Below are 23,144 nucleotides of genomic sequence, written 5' to 3'. Positions count from 1 at the left end.
GAAATGTGAGAACATATTATTTTCCCCATTAAAAATAATTCTAGAGCCTTGAGTAAATTAACAATGAATAATGTTACCAGAATAGAACATATGGGCTCCCGGGTTGCGCAGAGGTCTAAGGCACTACATCTCAGTGTCAGGGGTGTAACGACAGACCCTGGTTCGATTCCAGGCTGTATCACAACCGGCCGTGATTGGGAGTCCCATAGGGTGGCACACTATTGGCCCGGCGTTGTTAGGGTTTGGCCGGGGTAGGCTGTCATTGTAAATAAGAATTTGTTCTTAACTGACTTGCCTAGTTAAATAAAGACATTAAACATTAAAACACAGTAGTCAGGGATCAGTGTGGTTCCCATGTAGCTTATTTCCATCCCTCTTCAATAGTGATCCTACTTAGAAATAGTGTGTGATGTAATGCATGGTAAATATTCTCTCAAAGAGTTCCATTCTCTCCCCACATGTTCTATGATAACATTTTGCATTTTATGTTACAGCTATCTTCTACAGTAGACAGTACAGTACATATAGTGCATTAGGAAAGTATTCAGACCCACTTTTTACACATTTTGTTACCTTACAGCCTTATTCTAAAATTGATTAAATCATTTCCCCCCTCAATCTACACACAATACACCATAATGACAAAGCAAAAACAGTTAAAAAATATATATATTTGCAAATTTACGAAAAATATAAGTATTAAGTATTCAGACTCTGCTATGAGACTCGGAAATTAGCTCAGGTGCATCCTGTTTCCATTGATCATCCTTAAGATGTTTATTCAACTTGATTGGAATCCACCTGTGGTAAATTCAATTTGTTTGGACATGCTTTGGAAAGGCACACACCTGTCTATATAAGGTACCACAGTTGACAGGGAATGTCAGGACAAAAACCAAGCCATGAGGTCAAAGGAATTGTCCGTAGAGCTCTGAGACAGGATTGTGTTGAGGCACAGATCTGGGGAAGGGTACCAAAACATGTATGCAGCATTGAAGGTCCCCAAGAACACAGTGGCCTCCATCGTTCTTCAATGGAAGAAGTTTGGAACCACCAAGACCCTTCCTAGTGCTGGCCGCCCTGCCAAACTGAGCAATCGGGGGAGATGGACCTTGGTCAGGGAGGTGGCCAAGAACCTGATGGTCCCTCTGATAGAGCTCAAGAGTTCTTCTGTGGAGACGGGAGAAGCTTCCAGAAGGACAACCATCTCTGCAGCACTCCACCAATCAGGCCTTAATGGTAGAGTGGCCAGATGGAAGTGGGGATGTTTTTTAGTAGCAGGAACTGGGAGACTAGTCAGGGTCGAAGGAAAGATGAACGGAGCAAAGTACAGAGAGATCCTTGATGAAAACCTGCTCCAGAACGCTCAGGACCTCAAACTGGGGTGAAGGTTCACCGTCCAACAGGACAACGACTCTAAGCACACAGCCAAGACAACGCAGGAGTGGCTTCGGGACAAGTCTATGAATGTCCTTGAGTGGCCTAGCCAGAGCCCGGACTTGAACTCGATCAAACATCTATGTAAAGACTTGAAAATAGCTGAAAATAGCTGTGCAGCAACGCTCCCCATCCAGGATCTGCAGAGAATAATCTGCAGAGAATAATGGAAGAAAATTCCCAAATACAGGTGTGCCAAACTGGTAGCGTCATACCCAAGAAGACTCAAGGCTTTAATCGGTGCCAAAGGTACTTAAACAAAGTACTGAGTAAAGGGCCTGAATAGTTATGTAATTGTGATATTTAATTTATTTCGTTTTTTTATAAAAAAGCAAAAATGTATAAACTGTTTTTGCTTTGTCAATATGGGGTATTGCGTAAGGCAATGTAATCCATTTTAAAATAAGGCTGTAACGTAACAATGTTGAAAAAGTCAAGAGGTCTGAATCCTTTCCGAATGCATTGTACAGTGGGGCAAAAAAGTATTTAGTAAGCCACCAATTGTGCAAGTTCTCCCACTTACAAAGATGAGAGGCCTGTAATTTTCATCATAGTTACACTTCAACTATGACAGACAAAATGAGAAAAAAAAATCATATTGTAGGATTTTTTATGAATTTATTTGCAAATTATGGTGGAAAATAAGTATTTGGTCAATAAAAGTTTATCTCAATAATTTGTTATATACCCTTTGTTGGCAATGACAGAGGTCAAACGTTTTCTGTAAGTCTTCACAAGGTTTTCACACACTGTTGCTGGTATTTTGGCCCATTCCTCCATGCAGATCTCCTCTAGAGCAGTGATGTTTTGGGGCTGTTGCTGTGCAACACGGACTTTCAACTCCCTCCAAAGATTTTCTATGGGGTTGAGATCTGGAGACTGGCTAGGCTACTCCAGGACCTTGAAATGCTTCTTATGAAGCCACTCCTTTGTTGCCCGGGCGGTGTGTTTGGGATCATTGTCATGCTGAAAGACCCAGCCACGTTTCATCTTCAATGCCCTTGCTGATGGAAGGAGGTTTTCACTCAAAATCTCACGATACATGGCCCCATTCATTCTTTCCTTTACACGGATCAGTCGTCCTGGTCCCTTTGCAGAAAAACAGCCCCAAAGCATGATGTTTCCACCCCCATGCTTCACAGTAGGTATGGTGTTCTTTGGATGCAACTCAAGCATTCTTTGTCCTCCAAACACGACGAGTTGAGTTTTTACCAAAAAGTTCTATTTTGGTTTCATCTGACCATATGACATTCTCCCAATCTTATTCTGGATCATCCAAATGCTCTCTAGCAAACTTCAGACGGGCCTGGACATGTACTGACTTAATCAGGGGGACATGTCTGGCACTGCAGGATTTGAGTCCCTGGCGGCGTAGTGTGTTACTGATGGTAGGCTTTGTTACTTTGGTCCCAGCTCTCTGCAGGTCATTCACTAGGTCCCCCCGTGTGGTTCTGGGATTTTTGCTCACCGTTCATGTGATCATTTTGACCCCACGGGGTGAGATCTTGCGTGTAGCCCCAGATCGAGGGAGATTATCAGTGGTCTTGTATGTCTTCCATTTCCTAATAATTGCTCCCACAGTTGATTTCTTCAAACCAAGCTGCTTACCTATTGCAGATTCAGTCTTCCCAGCCTGGTGCAGGTCTACAATTTTGTTTCTGGTGTCCTTTGACAGCTCTTTGGTCTTGGCCATAGTGGGGTTTGGAGTGTGACTGTTTGAGGTTGTGGACAGGTGTCTTTTATACTGATAACAAGTTCAAACAGGTGCCATTAATACAGGTAACGAGTGGAGGACAGAGGAGCCTCTTAAAGAAGTTGTTACAGGTCTGTGAGAGCCAGAAATCTTGCTTGTTTGTATGTGACCAAATACTTATTTTCCACCATAATTTGCAAATAAATTCATTAAAAATCCTACAATGTGGTTTTCTGGATTTTTTTTCTCATTTTGTCTGTCATAGTTGAAGTGTACCTATGATGAAAATTACAGGCCTCTCATCTTTTTAAGTGGGAGAACTTGCACAATTGGTGGATGACTAAATACTTTTTTGCCCCACTGTATGTGCATTCCAAAATTATCAATTGTGTATGGGAACCTGTTAGGGTCAACATTACTATTATTTTTTTCATCAATGTAAAACAGTGCAATAGTCAAATCAAACATGTGCCGAATACAACAGCTTACAGTGAAATGCTTACTTACAAGCCCATAACCAACAATGCAGTTTAAAAATATGAATAAGAAATAAAAGTAACAAGTATTTAAAGAGCAGAGTAAAATAACAATAGCGAGACTACATTTGAAGTCAGAAGTTTACATACACTTATCTTGTCATTAAAACTCGTTTTTCAACCACTCCACACATTTCTTGTTAACAAACTATAGTTTTGGCAAGTCGGTTAGGACATCTGCTTTGTGCATGACGCAAGTAATTTTTCCAAAAATTGTTTACAGACAGATTATTTCACTTATAATTCACTGTATCACAATTCCAGTGGGTCAGAAGTTTACATAGACTAAGTTGACTGTGCCTTTAAACAGCTTGAAAAATTCCAGAAAATGATGTCATGGCTTTAGAAGCTTCTGATAGGCTAATTGACATCATTTGAGTCAATTGGAGGTGTACCTGTGGATATACAGTGCCTTGCGAAAGTATTCGGCCCCCTTGAACTTTGCGACCTTTTGCCACATTTCAGGCTTCAAACATAAAGATATAAAACTGTATTTTTTTGTAAAGAATCAACAACAAGTGGGACACAATCATGAAGTGGAACGACATTTATTGGATATTTCAATTTCTTTTAACAAATCAAAAACTGAAAAATTGGGCATGCAAAATTATTCAGCCCCTTTACTTTCAGTGCAGCAAACTCTCTCCAGAAGTTCAGTGAGGATCTCTGAATGATCCAATGTTGACCTAAATGACTAATGATGATAAATACAATCCACCTGTGTGTAATCAAGTCTCCGTATAAATGCACCTGCACTGTGATAGTCTCAGAGGTCCGTTAAAAGCGCAGAGAGCATCATGAAGAACAAGGAACACACCAGGCAGGTCCGAGATACTGTTGTGAAGAAGTTTAAAGCCGGATTTGGATACAAAAAGATTTCCCAAGCTTTAAACATCCCAAGGAGCACTGTGCAAGCGATAATATTGAAATGGAAGGGGTATCAGACCACTGCAAATCTACCAAGACCTGGCCGTCCCTCTAAACTTTCAGCTCATACAAGGAGAAGACTGATCAGAGATGCAGGCAAGAGGCCCATGATCACTCTGGATGAACTGCAGAGATCTACAGCTGAGGTGGGAGACTCTGTCCATAGGACAACAATCAGTCGTATATTGCACACATCTGGCCTTTATGGAAGAGTGGCAAGAAGAAAGCCATTTCTTAAAGATATCCATAAAAAGTGTTGTTTAAAGTTTGCCACAAGCCACCTGGGAGACACACCAAACATGTGGAAGAAGGTGCTCTGGTCAGATGAAACCAAAATTGAACTTTTTGGCAACAATGCAAAACGTTATGTTTGGCGTAAAAGCAACACAGCTTATCACCCTGAACACACCATCCCCACTGTCAAACATGGTGGTGGCAGCATCATGGTTTGGGCCTGCTTTTCTTCAGCAGGGACAGGGAAGATGGTTAAAATTGATGGGAAGATGGATGGAGCCAAATACAGGACCATTCTGGAAGAAAACCTGATGGAGTCTGCAAAAGACCTGAGACTGGGACGGAGATTTGTCTTCCAACAAGACAATGATCCAAAACATAAAGCAAAATCTACAATGGAATGGTTCAAAAATAAACATATCCAGGTGTTAGAATGGCCAAGTCAAAGTCCAGACCTGAATCGAATCGAGAATCTGTGGAAAGAACTGAAAACTGCTGTTCACAAATGCTCTCCATCCAACCTCACTGAGCTCGAGCTGTTTTGCAAGGAGAAATGGGAAAAAATGTCAGTCTCTCGATGTGCAAAACTGATAGAGACATACCCCAAGCGACTTACAGCTGTAATCGCAGCAAAAGGTGGCGCTACAAAGTATTAACTTAAGTGGGCTGAATAATTTTGCAAAAAAAAGTGCAAATCAATCCCAGAACAACAGCAAAGGACCTTGTGAAGATGCTGGAGGAATCAGGTACAAAAGTATCTATATTCACTGTAAAATTAGTCCTATATCGACGTAACCTGAAAGGCCGCTCAGCAAGGAAGAATTCACTGCTCCAAAACCGCCATAAAAAGCCAGACTACGGTTTGCAACTACATATGGGGACATGGAGGATGAAGCTGTTGCTGAAACTGGCTCTGCTGGAAGGGGACAGAGGTTACTGGGAACATAAGGGAGGAAGAGGACGCAGAGCAGAAAGAGGAGGCGTTTGTTGACTCTAAGCTTTGAAGTGACCTAACAGCCTCATTGCCTTCTGTCTGAGCCTCACTGATGGTGGTGTTTAGGAGGCTGTCTTCTCCTAATGGCCCACTGCCAAGCTGACTTATGGGGTTGAGAATGCAGGAAAGGCCCAGGTCTTGGTTTGCTATCTAGGCCCTCGTTGTCAGACAACCCATCTCCTCCATCCATGTTGTCTTGGAGTCTCTGTCTGAGGATCAGAGCTAGATTGGTGGTTGGATGAGCTTGCATCATCTCCCTTCGGGCTGAGTATGTCTTTCTCTTCATTTGCTGGCTCATCCTGTGTCCTCAGATGGGAATGGAGGATCATTGAACACACCTGCTGTGTCTGGATAGGAGGAGTTCACCTGCACACTCTTCACCACTACATCCATCTTCTGATCCTTATCCCTCCTCTCCGACTTTCACTTTAAACATGATCCCTCCATTCACCAGAAAACCCTCTATGTGATCCTCTCCCCCATCCTCCCACGTCCCTCCCACACTACTATCTGATTGGCTAGGCAGCTGTATCTCTTGTTGTATTACTACTCCCAGTCTCATACTTTATTATTCCTTGTCACCCTTGGCGAGCCCTCCTCGTAATTCTCCTCAGAGAGCCTGCCCCCGTTCTGCTTGCTGTCCAGCCTCTCCTCCTGAAACACTTGGGGAGAAGAGTTATTGTGTTTGTGAAGGCCGCGTCTGGGGAAAGCAGCTTGTTGCTCAATGCCTCCACCTGCTCCAACCTCTCCATCCCTGCCTCCAGCCGGGCTTGCCTCTGCCCCGGTTTCCCTGTTGTCGAGGCTCCCTTCCAGAGCTGATGTGACCAGTCTGAGCCCCAGCTGCTGGAGCAGGACAAATCTCTGCTGCCTGGACTTGACCCCAGCCATGGCTGCTGCCTGGGATGGAGACTGCCTCAGGTGCTGCTGGTCCACTGCATGGCTAAACTGCTGCTGCTGCACTTGTAACCTCCAACCACACGGAGGTGATGTGAGGAAATTGTGTGAGGTGGAGGTGAGATGGCGCTTGTAGGCCTTGACCACAGTGTTGAGGTGCAGGTGGGAGGCAGCCAGGAGCACGTCCGCTATATTAGATTCCCCCTGAGTGAGAGCGGAGGTGTAGATCATGTCCAGCAGGACAGAGAAAGCCCCAGGAGTCACTACCTCTGAGTCCAGCTCCATCACACGGGCTTCTTCAGCGCCGCCTCCTTCATTCCCCTCCACTGCATTAAGAAGGGCCCTGAAGTGTGTACTGCAGGCTACCAGGAAGGAGCGGTGGGCCCTGAAGTGTTGGCGCCCCACACACACTGACACACTGGTGTTTTTAGCTGCTGTAAGATGTGCTCGAAGTGACCAGGGAAGTCCATCTCAGCCTGAGGATGAACATGAGGAATGGTCCAACTGAATGGTCAGGCAGAGACAAGCCTCAGTGTCAGTGACCTGATGTAACTCCTGATAGATCTCATAAACACTAAACCCAGACAAGCTTGGGTTACGGGTAACGAGCAATGGGCAGCTCTGTCACAATAGATGCAATGCTAGTAATAACAAAAACTATGATGCAAATGTAATGTCTATGGACTCATTTGATTGGTCTATAGGTCTGACACTGTAGACCACTTCTGTCCTTACAAATATCACTTACAAATTATATGAAAAACAGAATAATACAACTAATTTATTGTGTAATGTCCCTATGCTCATGCCTGGAATAACCTATGAAAGTACCACCTACTCTCTGGTGCCAGTCCCATACTGTTTTTGAATAGGCTTCTAGGTTAAATCATCAAATTCATGAAGACGTGGTCATTTAAGATTTATGTAAAATTATAGTATTTCATGGATTCATTTTACTTCTATATGATGACTTTCATGAAGGTTTTCAACTGCGTTTTGTTTTGAAAACCTTCATAAAAGGCATTGGGCAAAGTTAAATTTATCCACAAAAACAAATATAATTTTACATATATCTTAAATAACCCCATTTTCATTCATTTGATGACATGAGCTTGACATACATTCAAAATCAGTACTAGACTTGCACCAGGAAGTGGGCGGGACATTCATAGCGTATACAAGGGCTGTTCAGGGCCCAGATTTCAAAAAGGTATTAACAGGGAGGCCAGACATTTTCTACATGGGATTACTCTTCCTAAAACCAGTATAAAAACCAATGCACAAAGACAATTATAATCTTATAAAGCATGTGTATTCAATTAAATGCTGCTAAATTCAAATTGTTGAAATAATGTAACACATTTGTATTTATAACGCAGTTGACCTGCATTACATGAATGAATTTCTACTTTCCTGTCCGTTTTACATACGTAGCGTGAACTTTTGTTTTTATTTACACATAGGAAACCTTTTATGCATGGCTTATCTCAGTTGACTAGCTTTTTCTGAGAAGTCTATCCCCCCTCACCAGCAGAGAACGTATGTATATGTATGTAGAATGTATATTTTTGTTGGGGGGGGTCTTGCCTGTTTTGCATGTTATTTTGGCATTAATACGTGTCACATATCAGTTTGCAAACAATGTTAAAAAAAATAGATATATCATTGAGTCAATAAAGCAGCATACAAACATGGTCTCTTTTTTGTTTTCTTCAGTAAGGCAGCTCCAAAATGCAGGTGTTTCAGCCTAGCTCAGTGCTTTCTGTGGTGGTGGGACATGCCAGCAGAAAATACGGACCATTGTGCGATAATTGGCTCAGTGTTCTGTCACTCATGCGGACACTACGTCACCGCCAAGTCTAAGGGTAGAGCTAGACAATTCTAGCCCCCTGGGTGCTGCCATAGAGTTACATTAGAAGTGCCCCTCCAAGAAGGCTCAAGGTCATTGGCCACAGATAAAATGACATCAGATCACGTTATATGTATAGTTTATTTGATTGGACTTTCAAAATATTAGCTAGCAGTCATCATCATGAATCAAGTCGACAATCTACTGGCAAATCATTTTTAATCCTTGTCATATGAAGAGAACAATGAAGAGAAATTATAGATAAAACGTATCGGCGCTCATCGGCCATTGGACATAAACATTACACAACAAGTTGGAAATCGAAAATTCAACAATGAGTGGTTTGGAAGGAATCAGTGACAGTGGCTAACTGCAAGCATGGCAAAGAAATCACTAGCCTGCTATTCAGTGGAGTGGCTATTTGGTCCCAAATCTGGGATTAAGGGATTCTTTTTCATGTCTAAAATGATAAAGATTCAACATTGGCTATGTTGACAATGAAGCATTATTTGTGCCGCGCTGATAAATCGGAACTGTGAAAACTTGACTTAAGACAACTGGGAAGTCGGGTATAAACGAGCTCCGACTGGGAAAGTACGTCCTGAACGGTCATCCAACTCGGAATTGTGAATCCAGGCTCTTTCTAGAGCTACGACCTAAAGATCAATGACATCATCATGATTCAACCTTGTTTTTTGCAAGTTCCCAGTTGTTTTGAATGCACCATAAATCCAGAGAATGCCAGACTTTGATGACAAAATTTGCCCACGAAGGACCGCCGAGCCACCTTCCTGTTCAAGTGGGCAAAGCACAACAAGCTGAGTCGAAAAAATGTATTGTATGATACTGCATAAATTATGTAATATGCCAGGGAGATATGTATACTGTAGCTAAGAAAGTAATACAATGTGTATGTCATGTAGTAATATGCTAGTAGCCCATATACCTCACCCTAATAATTTGGTCTATTTACCCCCTTAATTTCACCTACGGTTTTAACTTGGTGGTGCAAATGTAGCCAATAACCTGTTTTAGAGAAATGTAATCATTGAATATTGTAATAGCTTTCATTGTCTGTTTATATGCCCCCTTTATTTATCATATGGTTCTGACTTGATGTACAGGGAGAACACTGTAAGAACAGCCCATGTTCTGAATTCTGTCGCTGTACATTTCAAAAGTGCTAAACAAATAGTTGTAGAGAAATGGAGTGTTTTGTTTGGGCTCAAATCAGAGGAGAAAAGAACACATTTAATCAGAAAATATGTACGTTTCTCAATCATGTCAATAACTGTTTTATCCCTCCCATGTAGTCGCAAATGAAGATGTCACTCCCTAAACTCACATAGGCTGCTCTCTTGAGAGCAGTGTCGACCAGTCGCTGTACATTTCAAAAGTGCTAAACAAATAGTTATATTGACTACATCCAAGCTAGCTCGCTCAAATGTCTTAATCAAAATTACTGATTGCCTTGTCCTATTGCTGTCCCCTTATGCCATAGTTTGTACATCTCAATTTTCATTAGAAACCACATTTGTTTAAGCAAGTCAGCCATATCAGCTATGTTTTTTTAAAGGCAGTAAATTAGGCTGAATGAACTGTTACGCTGCCAGACTAGGCTCCGCTGATAGCCAGGTGTAGCAGTGGTAAGATGTTGGGACAGCTTTATGTAGGCCCTAACAGTTTGTGGGCCCCGTTTGACACCAATATAGCACAATTAATGTATTGTTTAGTGGCTTTTCTGGCATGCATCCCACTTTTCTTTTTTGCCCCACCAATATTTACATGCTAAAATCGCCACTGCTTGAGAGCATTACCCTTGCTTTGCCACTGAAAGTCATGATGTAATAGAAGATCATGGAGCTCAGCAAACTACGAAACAAGCAATGTTAGGCTATATGTTGATCGGATAAAGTTTATGATAGTCATAACTGAGTCCATGTTTTTTTTTTAAACTCATCGCTGAGTTAAAGGCAAAGCACACGGGTGTATCAGGCAGTGTGGTGATCTCATCTGCGGTGAAAGAGACAGTTAGCAGCTGATTGGCTGTAACTGGTATGTTGGGTGATATTGATCGACAGAATTTAAAGGGAGGGGTTTTATGGATATTTATGAGTCTCTATCTACATAGATCCCGTCGGGTGATTGGTTGAGTCTTCTTGAGTGCGTGCGTGACTCTGAGCCTTACCGAAACGAGGTGTATCATTTCTATCGTCTCATATCTGAAACAACTTCACTGACAGTTAACATGAAATTAAAATACAAATCTGACAATAACATTGTCCCTGAGGAGGGCTTGCTAACAGAGTTTGATTCATATTAGTCGTTTTCTTATAAAACAGCTCAGATAGCTAGCGAAATCCTAATTGGCGACGTTAGCTAAAATGCGATTCCATCATTGGGAACAACAACTGGCTATTCGTTCGTTTTCAGCCAAATATGTTCAACTCGTTGCTAGTTTATCCAGTGACCACCGCATTTATAAGTACAGCTACTGACTAAAATGTAGCTAGCAAGCTGGCTCACACTGGCCATTCACTAGCCAACTAGCTAGCTAATCGAATACACCAAATAAACATCTATCTAGACTAGATTTGGGAGCTCATGGGCACACAGGCTACTTTAGCCAATTGGTTAGAGGTGATTACACCACGGGCAACAATAAATGGCTATGAGTTCGTTTTCAGAGAAATATTTTCAACTCTTCAATTTATCCACCGTCCACCTCATTTAGGATTGCTAATGACTGAAATGTATACTGAACAAAAATATAAAAGCAACATATAAGGTGTTGGTTCCATTTTTCATCAGCTGAAATAAAATATTTTTAAAAAGCCAGTTTATTTCTCTCGAATTTTATGCACATTTGTTTACATCCCTCTTAGTGAGCATCTATCATTTGCCAAGATAATCCATCCGCCGAGGGCAATGAAAAGCCACTCTGAAATGCGCAGTTTTGTCACACAACACAATGTCACAGATATCTCAAGTCTTGAGGGAGCATGCGATTGGCATGCTGACTGCAGGAATGTCCACCAGATAATTGAATGTTAATTTCTCTACCATAAACCGCCTCCGATGTCAATTTAGAGAATTTGGCAGTACATCCAACCAGCTTGACAACCGCATACCATGTTTAACCACGCCAGCCCAGGACCTCCACATCCAGCTTTTTCACATGTGGGATAGTCTGAGACTCAGGAGTATTTATGTCTGTAATAACGTTTGTGGGGAAAAACTCATTCTGATTGGCTCAGTCTGGCTCCCAAGTGGGTGAACCTATGACCTCCCAGGCCCACCCATGGCTGCGCCTTCTGGCTTGCACTTCATTCGTGCATGCATCCCATCCCTTCTTAAGTAATAATATATGAGAATATTTTGCAATCATATCTGAAGAAAAACCCTGCATTTGAAATAATTGCATTGTCTAATGTTTACACTGATTCAGTTATGACTGAAATCGCCAGCTTCATGGTCAGAATTCTGATGTCCTCAAAAATAAGACAAGAGCGCCTCCCATTTGGCATATTCAGGTAATGATGATTGCTGTACTGCACTGCTTGAGAGTTCTTCTCCCTTGTCTTCATGATGCTGTGGAGTCCAAGGGGCAAGCAGTAATCTGAGGGAAGCAAATTTGGTATAATACCCTCTACCACCCTATTTGTTGTATACCTGAGAATCTACAGAATATCTTCAAATGAACAGTTCAAGGGGTCTTGCTTTTGGGCATTGCTTTTTCAAGAAATTTATACCTGATGATAATTAACAAAAACCATGCAATCAATATTTAAACATGTCTTCTCTTTATTGCATGTGATGTGACCAACAAAAGTCACATGTCCAATTACACAACACTCTCATTGAGGGACCATGGAAAAGATTGCCAAAACACTCAAAACAAAATCAGATGTTATCTTATTGAGCACTAACATAAAAGGTAACCATGAAAAATAACAGATGACACATCGATGACTACAAATTACATCTTAATGTTCAAGTGCAATGGGGGGACACAACGTAATGTCTCCACTGTAGCCTATAAAGAAGTCTTCCATATAGGATCCGTATGATGGTGTTTAGCTCGCCGCTTTGTTAATTGTTCCCCTGTTATGGTGATGTCCATCGACCTTGTTGCATTAAACTGCCCGAGTGGGAATACTGGAGGCAGATGGTCTCAAATGCTGTCCAACTTCTTCAAGATATACGGAGCTGTGTGGGGGCAAAGGAAAGAAATAGTCAAACTTAACTTAGTAAATTATCCATAAAATGTTCCTTTTTGATTGAGGTGCTGTTTATGGTCAAAAGATCTACCAAAACCCTTGGGGATATTATCTAGATTAATGACCATTCATTCTCATGCAAAGACCAGAAAGCTGGCGCCCAGGTCAAACGAGGGGAACCATGTTTAGGGGTCACAACCTGATGGATGATTTGTAAAGGATCACGTCTAGTGATGTCATTGATTCACTGTACATTCTCCTGTCTGAACACTGAGCAGGTGAGTGCGACATGCATTACAGTCTGTGCTATCTTGGACCCTTGGGACCTCCCTACTCCATTGAAGTTGGGTTTAGGGATAGCACTGACCCATATATTACACAATATATTGTGAGATAATAGCAGTGTTCGAGAGCTTAATAAGCGTAATGTATCATGGGTAAATTGTGACTGACTGATCTATAAATAACAATGAGTAGTTATTTATGATGCAAGGTTCTTTGTAAGTCGGCAGTCGCTGACACGGTCGGCTGCAATGCAGAACAAGCAGAACGTGTGCAACCCGAGAGCAATGTGAAAACCAATACTTACTGGCTCTGAGAAGGGCAATATAGATTAGAAAATTGCGCACGGACGAGATTACATCCTGTCGCATTTTTTTCTTCATCTCCTCTGGGTCCATTTTCGGCTCTAACCCCTCGAGTTTAAACATCTCGCCGTGGTCTGTAAAGGTTTTATACTCTATCCTCACCTGATTGTGATTTTATGGCTGAGGTTTCCTTAGTATTACACTGGCCCTTTGCCTTGATTCTCGGAGCCCTACTCGTGCTTGTTGACGGACGCGTGACTGTTTAAACCGGAAATTGCGTTTAAGGATTTCTTTAAGTACAATGTCCGTAGAGGTACAAACTCTACAATGGGGGGAAGGCAAAGCAATAAATATGTATTTATGATGAATTTCTACTAACCCAAGTCTTGCCTATTTATCAATTTAAACGTTAGTCTAAAATATATATATTTTTAGAGGTGACTAAATAAAAAACATAATTTTGTGATTGTTTTTTATTATTGTTTATCACAATATACTGTCATTCTTACTTGTTTGCGGACACAGTTTTTTTCTCATAGTATTATCATCTTTATTGAATATGTTACTATCAAGCATGATCTTTCTTGCCTTCAATCAAACTGACCTTGTGAGGGAGGTCCTCAAGGCCGACGGGGAGGGAGCGAACAATAATGAGTGTGGAGGAGAGGGAGGAAAAATTGATAGAGCGAGAGAGAGCAGGAGAAAACGAAGGGAGGGAGGGAGGGAGGGAGTGAGATATTTCTGAGCTCAGGGCCGGGGATTAAACGGTCGAGAACAGTCCCAATACGATGACAGTACGCACCACACCGTCCGGGACACGTATTCTACCGATTCCGACAAGCTATTCTGTCTGCTCTCTGTCTTTAGTCACTTCATTGGGCCCTCCCGGTTCACAACCCTGGTCTGTCTCTTTCTGTAGAACACGAGGTGAGTTCGTTTTTTCGTTATTTTATTATCATCTTTATTGTCAAACTGACTGTGGACGAATGGTGAAGAAGCCTGGGTGTATGCTTCTGCGTGCACCTTGCATTGATTGGAAGAATCTCTTGCGATATTTTTCACATAGAAAAAATACATCACATCCTATCTGAATGATTTGGATTTCGTGCTGGTCCCGGTTTCCAGTGCCCCTGTTTCTAAAAACAGCAATAGAGAGATCTAAATCGGATTAAGATTATTTTAGGAAACAATTAAAATTTGACTTTTTTTTTCTCTTTGTTTCCGGGCTAATCTGGCATGACTGCTGTCACCGATTATATCTCGGGTCAGTTTGGTCCTTGCGGGTGAACAATACGAACACAACATAATACACGTTTATATCTGTGTTATAAAACCTTTCAATATTTGATTTTGACCTATCCAAAATTGCTAATGAATTGGGGGTGAAATTATTGTGCGGTGGACTATTGATATTCTATTCTATGTTGTTTTATTATTGCATGCTGAGCAGCGCACTCCCATGCATTTCTTATTGACGTGGTTATTTTGTCGTTGATTCATAACCATCCTCCTCTTATCCATCCAGGATACTCACACATGCATTCTGCATGGCCAATACGCAACCAGTGGAATTCTGTGCAGCATGAAATTGGTGTCACATAATGCAAATGGTCAGAGAGTACAAATGGAATCAGAGTAGATCCAGAGATGGTGACCGGCGTCTCTAGTGGTGTAGTAAAACGCCTTTATATTAAATGGCCAATATGTCTTGTTATCAATGGGCATCGGGCCGTTGGCGAGGTGTGGAGAGAGACAGAATCAGACTTTTTCCTCATGCGCGTATCCATAGGTTTGTGAAAATGCGACGTTCATTCAGTGCACGTTTCCATTCCATGCGAAGCAAGAAGAGCGCAACACAACTAGACCGGAACAATGCGTTTGCCGTTCTGTGTCCTTTATTTAATGCATGACATGATTTAATTTGACCACTGATTCTGATTATATATAGGCCAGACATGTGCTCTACTGTACACAAAATGTACATGGGGCCCAGGAGATGATGTATTTAATGTCACAGAATATTAGGCTATCACTGACTAGTTAATGTTCACATATGTACCGACATTCCTACACACTCACACATGCTGACACACATAGCCTGCATCATCTCACACATGGGTGGTTGTTGTCCTGGTCTTGTGCTGCCCTATGGGCGTGACTGCTCAGTGAGGGTGTTTGAGTGTGTGTCTGTGTAGGTGTGTGTGATTGTGAGTGTGTGAACACGTGTGTATATGTGCAAGTGTGTGTGTGTGTGTGTGTCTGTGTGTTGCCAGTCCTGCTATGCCAGTGCTGCAGGCGTTGTGCATGATGACTCAGGGATGCATGCTGACTCCGGGATGCATGATGACTCAGGGATGCATGTTATAACATGTGATGGAACTGTTGCTCTGAGGTCACTCAGCCAGCGGATGGGATGATACTCACATCAGGAAAGGCTCACTGCCTGTCTGTCTACCTGTCTACCTAACTGCCTATCTGCCTCTCTCCCTGTCTGTCTGCCTGTCTGTCTGCTTGTCTGTCTGCCTAACTGTCTGCCTGCCTGTGCTGGGATCTACCCCACTGAGTGCTCTTCTGCCCTACTTACGGCTGGCTCCCTCTTACCCTGGAGCCTCCACATCTCAAATGGCAGCCTATTCCCTACATAGTGCACTACTTTTGACTCAAGCCACAGTGGCGTCATTTAATATTTAGCCCTTCTTGTCTCTAGGGCAGTTTGAGTTGTGTGCTGGTGTCTGTTCCTACTGATCAGTCAGCCAATCGATCACCAGACCAACTAATAATGGCGGTCATTAAGTAATTCGATGCATGTTATTGCCCCAGACACATTTTGGCAGCCAGAGACTGTCGGGTTGTCAATAATTTTTTATCTGAACACAAATCCATTTAATGGTTGGGCTGTCTTTCTGTTTGTTTTCTCAAAGTGTTATAATGGGTTGGATTGGCCAATGGACCAGCACTGAGACATACTGTGCACCATAAATCCACTGTATACTCTAGAGTCCCTTCCAGACATAACAGCACCATGATCTATGAACATGTAAAAAGGTTTGACCTAGACATAAGAGAAGCAGAGGTCACTCATCCCAGACTTATGTCCAATCCCAAATCATCCCCAAGCTCCTTTTACATGATTGGATAGTTTAAGATTAAGATTACTTTATTTGTCAATTGTACACAAGGTTCAACCAAAATTTGACTTCCACTTTATTCCAACCCCTCCTAAACATATATACAGGTTGAGCAGGGAGCTTCTACGCTGGAGCAGTTGTTGTGGGGGGTTAATTACCTTGCTCAGTGTGACAACGGCAGGCAATCACATGAAGAATTTCCGGTGCCGACAGAGATGGCCGCCTCGCTTCGCGTTCCTAGGAAACTATGCAGTTTTTACAGGTTATTTCTTACATTGGTACTCTAGGTAATCTTAGGTTTCATTCCATACAGTCGGGAAGAACTACTGAATATAAGAGCAACGTCAACTCACCATCAGTACGACCAGGAATATGACTTTCCCGAAGCAGATCCTGTGTCCTGCCTTCCACCCAGGACAACGGAATGGATCCCAGCCTGCGACCCAAAAAAACGACTTCGTAAAAGGGGGAAACGGAGCGGTCTTCTGGTCAGACTCTGGAGACGGGCACATCGTGCACCACTCCCTAGCATTCTTCTCGCCAATGTCCAGTCTCTTGACAACAAGGTTGATGAAATCCGAGCAAGGGTCCATTTTGTTGAGTACCTGTATGTTGTTATGATCACACCACGTCACGTTAACCATGAAGCATACGCCCCCGCCCCTCTTCTTACCAGAAAGATGTTTGTTTCTGTCTGCGCGATGCGTGGAGAAACCAGCTGGCTGCACCGATTCCGATAGCGTCTCTCCAGTGAGCCATGTTTCCGTGAAGCAAAGAACGTTACAGTCTCTGATGTCCCTCTGGAATGCTACCCTTGCTCGGATTTCATCAACCTTGTTGTCAAGAGACTGGACATTGGCGAGAAGAATGCTAGGGAGTGGTGCACGATGTGCCCGTCTCCAGAGTCTGACCAGAAGACCGCTCCGTTTCCCCCTTTTACGAAGTCGTTTTTTTGGGTCGCAGGCTGGGATCCATTCCGTTGTCCTGGGTGGAAGGCAGGACACAGGATCTGCTTCGGGAAAGTCATATTCCTGGTCGTACTGATGGTGAGTTGACGTTGCTCTTATATTCAGTAGTTCTTCTCGACTGTATGTAATGAAACCTAAGATGACCTGGGGTACTAATGTAAGAAATAACACGTAAAAAAACAAAAAACTGCATAGTTGCCTAGGAACGCTATCATCTAGAAGGCGAGGTCAGTACAGGTGCATCAGAGCAGGGACCGAGAGACTGAAAAACAGCTTCTATCTCAAGGCCATCAGACTGTTAAACAGCCACCACTAACATTGAGGGGCTGCTGCCAACACACTGACTCAACTCCAGCCACTTTAATAATGGGAATTGATGGAAATTGATGTAAAATATATCACTAGCCACTTTAAACAATGCTACTTAATATAATGTTTACATACCCTACATTATTCATCTCATATGTATATGTATATACTGTACCCTATATAATCTACTGCATCTTTATGTAATACATGTATCACTAGCCACTTTAAACTATGCCACTTTGTTTACATACCCTACATTACTCATCTCATATGTATATACTGTACTCAATACCATCTACTGCATCTTGCCTACGCCGTTCTGTACCATCATTCATTCATATATCTTTATGTACATATTCTTTATCCCTTTACACTTGTGTGTATAAAGTAGTAGTTTTGGAATTGTTATGTTAGATTACTCGTTGGTTATTACTGCATTGTCGGAAGTAGAAGCACAAGCATTTCGCTACACTCGCATTAACATTTGCTAACCATGTGTATGTGACAAATACATTTGATTTTGATTTGAATTTGATACCAGCAACCCTCCGGTTGCCAGCTCACTGCTGGATCTTTCCTATCAGACACATGATGTGAACTGGCAACCTTCCGGTTTCTGGCTCACCTCTCTAACCCGCTGAATACCTGCCACCTCTCTAACCCGCTGAATACCTGCCACCTCTCTAACCGCTAGGCTACCTACCGCTCCATAGGTGGCAGCAATATAGAGAAAATTCCATCTTGCCAGTCAGAGGGCAAGGTGGAGCTGGTATCATATGGTGTACAACCATTCTTTGAGATCCAACCTGTATACATGAAACGCCTATAGGCCAGGCTAGGGAGAAGGGGTTGATTTGGAGTATGATTTCTATTCACCCACTTACTTCCCAAGCTCTTCTTCCCAGACAGATAGTGACCTATCCAGGGAGTCCTCTCTCTGACCCAATGAAAAACCCCCAGACAAATAACTGGAACACAGCAGACTATTAATCTTCCAATGGCCTAGTATTAAATAGTGCATTGGGGAACTCAAGCTCCCCCCGGTCACCACTGCAAGTGGAGATGAAATGAGTGGTGCACGGCAGGTTCCATCTTAATGATGCTAATGGAATGAGCAGACAGGTGGAACGCAGAACGGGGCGGTAGATTTGATTAGGTCTGGAAGGGAACAGAGAAAACGGAACATCGCCAACCGAACAAGCAGTAACAATCTAATGGAGAGCTCCTGGTGAATAAACAACAGGAGTGGTCGGTCCTTAATGAAGCTTCCTAATTATTAATCGTCTCTTTATTTATATTTTTATATACAGTCATTTGATTCATTTGGTTGTTTGCACCGTTCTATGTCTTTTTAAAGGCATATTATATAACACAACCATATCGTGTCTGGTTTTGCGTCGTGCCTGGACACAGTCTTTAGCCGTGGAATATTGGTCATATACCACAAACCCCTGAGGTGCCTTATTGCTATTATAAACTGGTTACCAACGTAATTAGAGTAGTAAAAATAAATGTTTTGTCATACCCGTGGTATACGGCCTGATATACCACGGCTGTCAGCCAATCAGCATTCAGGGCTCAAACCACCCAGTTTATATTATATTATATAACACAACTATACAGTGTATGGCTTTCTTTGATGTATTAGTTTGTACTCTGCACAGCCCCTCTCCAATCCTGTTCTGTCTCTGTCGCCTGTTCTGGGCTTGTTTGGTCTGGTTTAGTCTGGTGCAACTCAGTGTCAGACTGAGGTCCGGAACAGATCTGTCTCCCACTGTGCTCCTCCTCATGGGCGGAGGGAGGGGTCGTCCACTCAGGCAGAATTAGGCCTCAGACGTTAATAGCAGACAACTGGTCGATCCCAAAAAAGACCTGTGTTTTAGTCATAGGCCAAGGCCACATGCAGCCACACAGTGAAAGGGTTTGTATTGGAACATATACCACTACTCTCCCACGTATAAAAGCTCATTAAAGGTTAAGGATAGAGACAAGGATAGATATACTAATCAAGGTTTTTAAGGATTGGGACTTCTCCACTTTTAGTGATTAAATACTGTATTTAGGGTGGGTGTGTGGGTGCATGTGTGTATCGCCTTTGACTGAAGTTTGGTGACCTCCTCAAAGAGGTCGTCCGGGTTAGGGGAGGGTTTGGCCGTGGTAGGCCGCCATTGTAAAATAAGAATTTGTTCTTAACTGACTTGCCTAGTTAAATACATGTAAAAAAAAAAGAGAACACTTAGGCTGCCCAATTCTGATTTAAAATAATTATTCACTAATTGTTTTTTTGACCAATCAGATCAGCTCTGATTTTTTTTTGAAAAGATCTGATGTGATTGGTCAAAAGACCAAAAATATCAGAATTGGGCTGCCTGTGTAAACAAAGCCTGGATTGTTGCAAGATTAAAAATACATAATAATTGCAGTCCACAAAACACAAAAGGGTTGTCTCTGTGGGCTTACCTCTTCATGTGTAGAAGATGAATGACAGGGGTCTGTGTCAAATTCATTACTAAATCCATTACTGCTGAGAACATCAAGCAGGTGTTTAGGCCTTCCTGTCAGTTTCCACCATATCAGTTAATGGGACAGGGCTTGTGTGGGACCCTCAGAGGAAGGTGACAGGGCCAGGTAGGAGAGTTCCACGAGTGGCACGCCCAGAGGAAGGTGGCAGGGCCTGTGGATGAGCTCCATGTCAGCCCTTTCTGTAGATAGATTTCTCCTGTACTGTCTGTTGTGCGTTTGACCCAGTGTGGTCCCGCCCCGGTCCGGTCTTGGCCTGTCTTGTCTTAGCATGCCTAATTGGATTTCAACTCGATGCTGTTTCCTGTCCAGCTGGCAGCGCCTCCCATTCAATAATACCTCTCAGAGAAAGAAAGAGAGAGAGAGAAAGAGAGAGAGAATTCAGGGAAGATGAACAGAGACTTAGTGTCTCTATGTATGCGTGTTTGTTCGTTAAAAGTTTAACGGGTTGAACTGGAGTCGGTCACAAGAGATGCTGTGTGGGGTTCCAAACAGAAAACCTTATCAAAAGTGATTGTTCCATGGTTGAGAGTGAGAGGAGAGTGATATTGAGTGAGAGAAAGAGAGAGAGTCCAGGATGGTGAAAGTGCCAGAGAGAGAACGAGAGAAAGTGGAAGGGAGAGAGAAGGAAAGAAAGCTAAGACAGGTTGCAAGCTATACTAATAACCGTCGAAATGGAGAAAGTTGCAGAGAAAGACAGAAAGAAAGCCAAGACAGGATACAAGCGGTACTGATGAAGTCTGTGGACAGCTTGGGGGACACTTGCTGTAAACACAGCAGTCATGATTACTATCGATTCAGAGCCAGATTAGGAGCAGTCTTATCACGATCCACAGACAGACAGAAAGGCAGACAGGGATATCCCAACCATGATTTTAAGTACTGATCTCACGTTATTACGATGCATTTGCTTTACTTAAAAAGCAACCTCTGGATATCCACATGATGTCTTTGTTCATTTTTATATGTTAGTGTGCATTTGAATCACTGAGGCTGGAGGCTTATATCTCCCGACACTAACTTTAAGCTTCAGCTGTCAGAGCAGCTTACCGATCACTGCACCTGTACACAGCCCATCTGTAAATAGTCCACCCAACGACCTCATCCCCATATTGTTATTTATTTTTGCTCTTTTGCACCCCAGTATCTCTACTTGCACATCAACATCTGCACATCTATCGCTACAGTGTTAATACTAAAATGAAATTATTTTGCGACTATGGCCTATTTATTACCTCCCTAATCTTACCACATTTGCACACACTGTATATAGATGTTTCTATTTTGTTATTGACCGTACGTTTGTTTATCTCATGTGTAACTCTGTGTTGTTTTTGTCGCACTGCTTTGCTTTATCTTGGCCAGGTCGCAGTTGTAAATGAGAACATGTTCTCAACTGACCTACCTGCTTAAATAAAGGTAAGAGAAAAAAAAATACATATACATTTTTAGTATCCTGTTTTGAATGTACACTTTTTTTACACTATAAAACCTCATAAACAACTTTTTAAAAACAAACATCCTTTATCTATCACACTGCTGGAAAATGTTAACAATGCTGAATGTAATTTTTATTAAAAAATGATTTAACGATTGACTACATCAATGTCCGCTGCTGGCCTATGTTGGTACTGTATTGTGGAGAAATGCTATAATGATCAGCCTTTCCTCAATAAAACAGCCAGCTGTTATTTCCTCTTAACTCCACATCGACATCTCGTCTCCTGTGCTGCTGCGCCCTCCAATAAAACCCGCTTTAAAATTCCTCCCTCTTCCCCCCCTCACTACAACCCCCTCCAATATCCTGTCCTTTTCTCTTTCTCCCCCTTGGCCAAGTCGCGTTTACTCTTTCTCTGCCGCCTTCCCCTTCTCTTGGGCCCCTGCTCCCTCTGCTCTCCTTTCACTCTCCACAGTCTACCCCTTCTTCACCTCTTCACCTCCTGCACCCCCCTCTCTCCATTTCCTCTCCTCCTTCCGTCGCTCCTCTTTTGGTGCATGTGTTGGCAGAGGAGGCTGGAGGAGTTAGGAGGCCTAGCTAGCTCCATTAGCTCTATGCATTATTAATCTGCCCTGCATTTTATGTGGGTCTGGGTCTTTTTCCGAGCTGCGCACTGGGGACCAAGCCTGGTGAAAGAGCACTGTGTTTGGGACACAGGGCCTGGTGATGGAGCTGCGTGTCAGGGCCATTCAGGGAACAGGAGCCCCTGAAATGAGAGAATAGAGAGGCACTAAAGGAGTGTTTAATCATGTGTCTTTATTCGATAAGGCAAACGTTTATTCAGACTCAGCGCGCCACTATATTAGATTTGCCTTTGTAGAAGTGCACAGAGCATGGTCTGAGCATATTTTGCTCACTTCAGCTATTCACAGTTGATGTTTGTAAAGAAGAGTTGTCCTCCTTTTATTATTGCTGTAGCCTTGTTTGTCTGAGATCCTCGGGGATAGCTTCTTTCAACCGCAGTGGAATTCACAGTCTTTCTTCTAGCAGTTTCTAAAAGGGGCTAGTTGGTCCGTCTCTGAACTGGGTTGATATGCAATTTTAATTCAGACAACCAGACAAAGTTAGAGTGCCTCTTCTCCATCACACCATGATGTGCTTTTCAGGCTACACTGCTTAGATTGCAGCACGGAGGCCTGGGGGTGGGGAAAACAGTAGTGGCCTCTTTAATAAAAAAACACAATTCTGCTTGTACTGGTTCTAACAGGAGGATAAAGACTAAATGTCTGCTTGTTCAGTCATTTTATTATGACAAACACGTTACGATGACATAGCACTTTTGCATTATATCACTTAACCCAGAAAAGGTCATTGTTTTTGCGAAAAGGAATCGAAAGGCAATGACAGTGT

General features: G+C 42.6%; 2 protein-coding genes across 3 annotated transcripts in view; one reads left to right on the top strand and one right to left on the bottom strand.

The window, feature by feature from the left end:
• Positions 1 to 12,350: 12,350 nt before the first annotated feature.
• LOC112220623 (mitochondrial import receptor subunit TOM5 homolog) lies at positions 12,351 to 13,650 on the bottom strand. Its single transcript, XM_024382463.2, has 2 exons — positions 13,374 to 13,650; positions 12,351 to 12,773 (listed from the first exon to the last, which is right to left on the bottom strand). Exons 1-2 carry the CDS (start codon positions 13,492 to 13,494, stop codon positions 12,739 to 12,741), a joined length of 156 nt encoding a protein of 51 aa, XP_024238231.1. The 5' UTR covers positions 13,495 to 13,650; the 3' UTR covers positions 12,351 to 12,738.
• Positions 13,651 to 14,114: 464 nt separating this feature from the next.
• Positions 14,115 to 23,144, top strand: part of LOC112220832 (FERM and PDZ domain-containing protein 1) — a 38,682-nt gene continuing 29,652 nt past the window's right edge. For both annotated transcript variants that reach the window (XM_042303044.1, XM_042303042.1), the window contains exons 1-2: positions 14,115 to 14,298; positions 21,662 to 21,715. The gene's annotated coding sequence lies outside the window, so the exon portion shown is untranslated. The remainder of the gene's footprint in view (positions 14,299 to 21,661; positions 21,716 to 23,144) is intronic.

This window comes from Oncorhynchus tshawytscha, linkage group LG21 (genome assembly GCF_018296145.1).
Source record: "Oncorhynchus tshawytscha isolate Ot180627B linkage group LG21, Otsh_v2.0, whole genome shotgun sequence".
Taxonomy (NCBI): Eukaryota; Metazoa; Chordata; class Actinopteri; order Salmoniformes; family Salmonidae; genus Oncorhynchus; species Oncorhynchus tshawytscha.
This window is presented reverse-complemented; position numbering and strand designations above follow the sequence as displayed.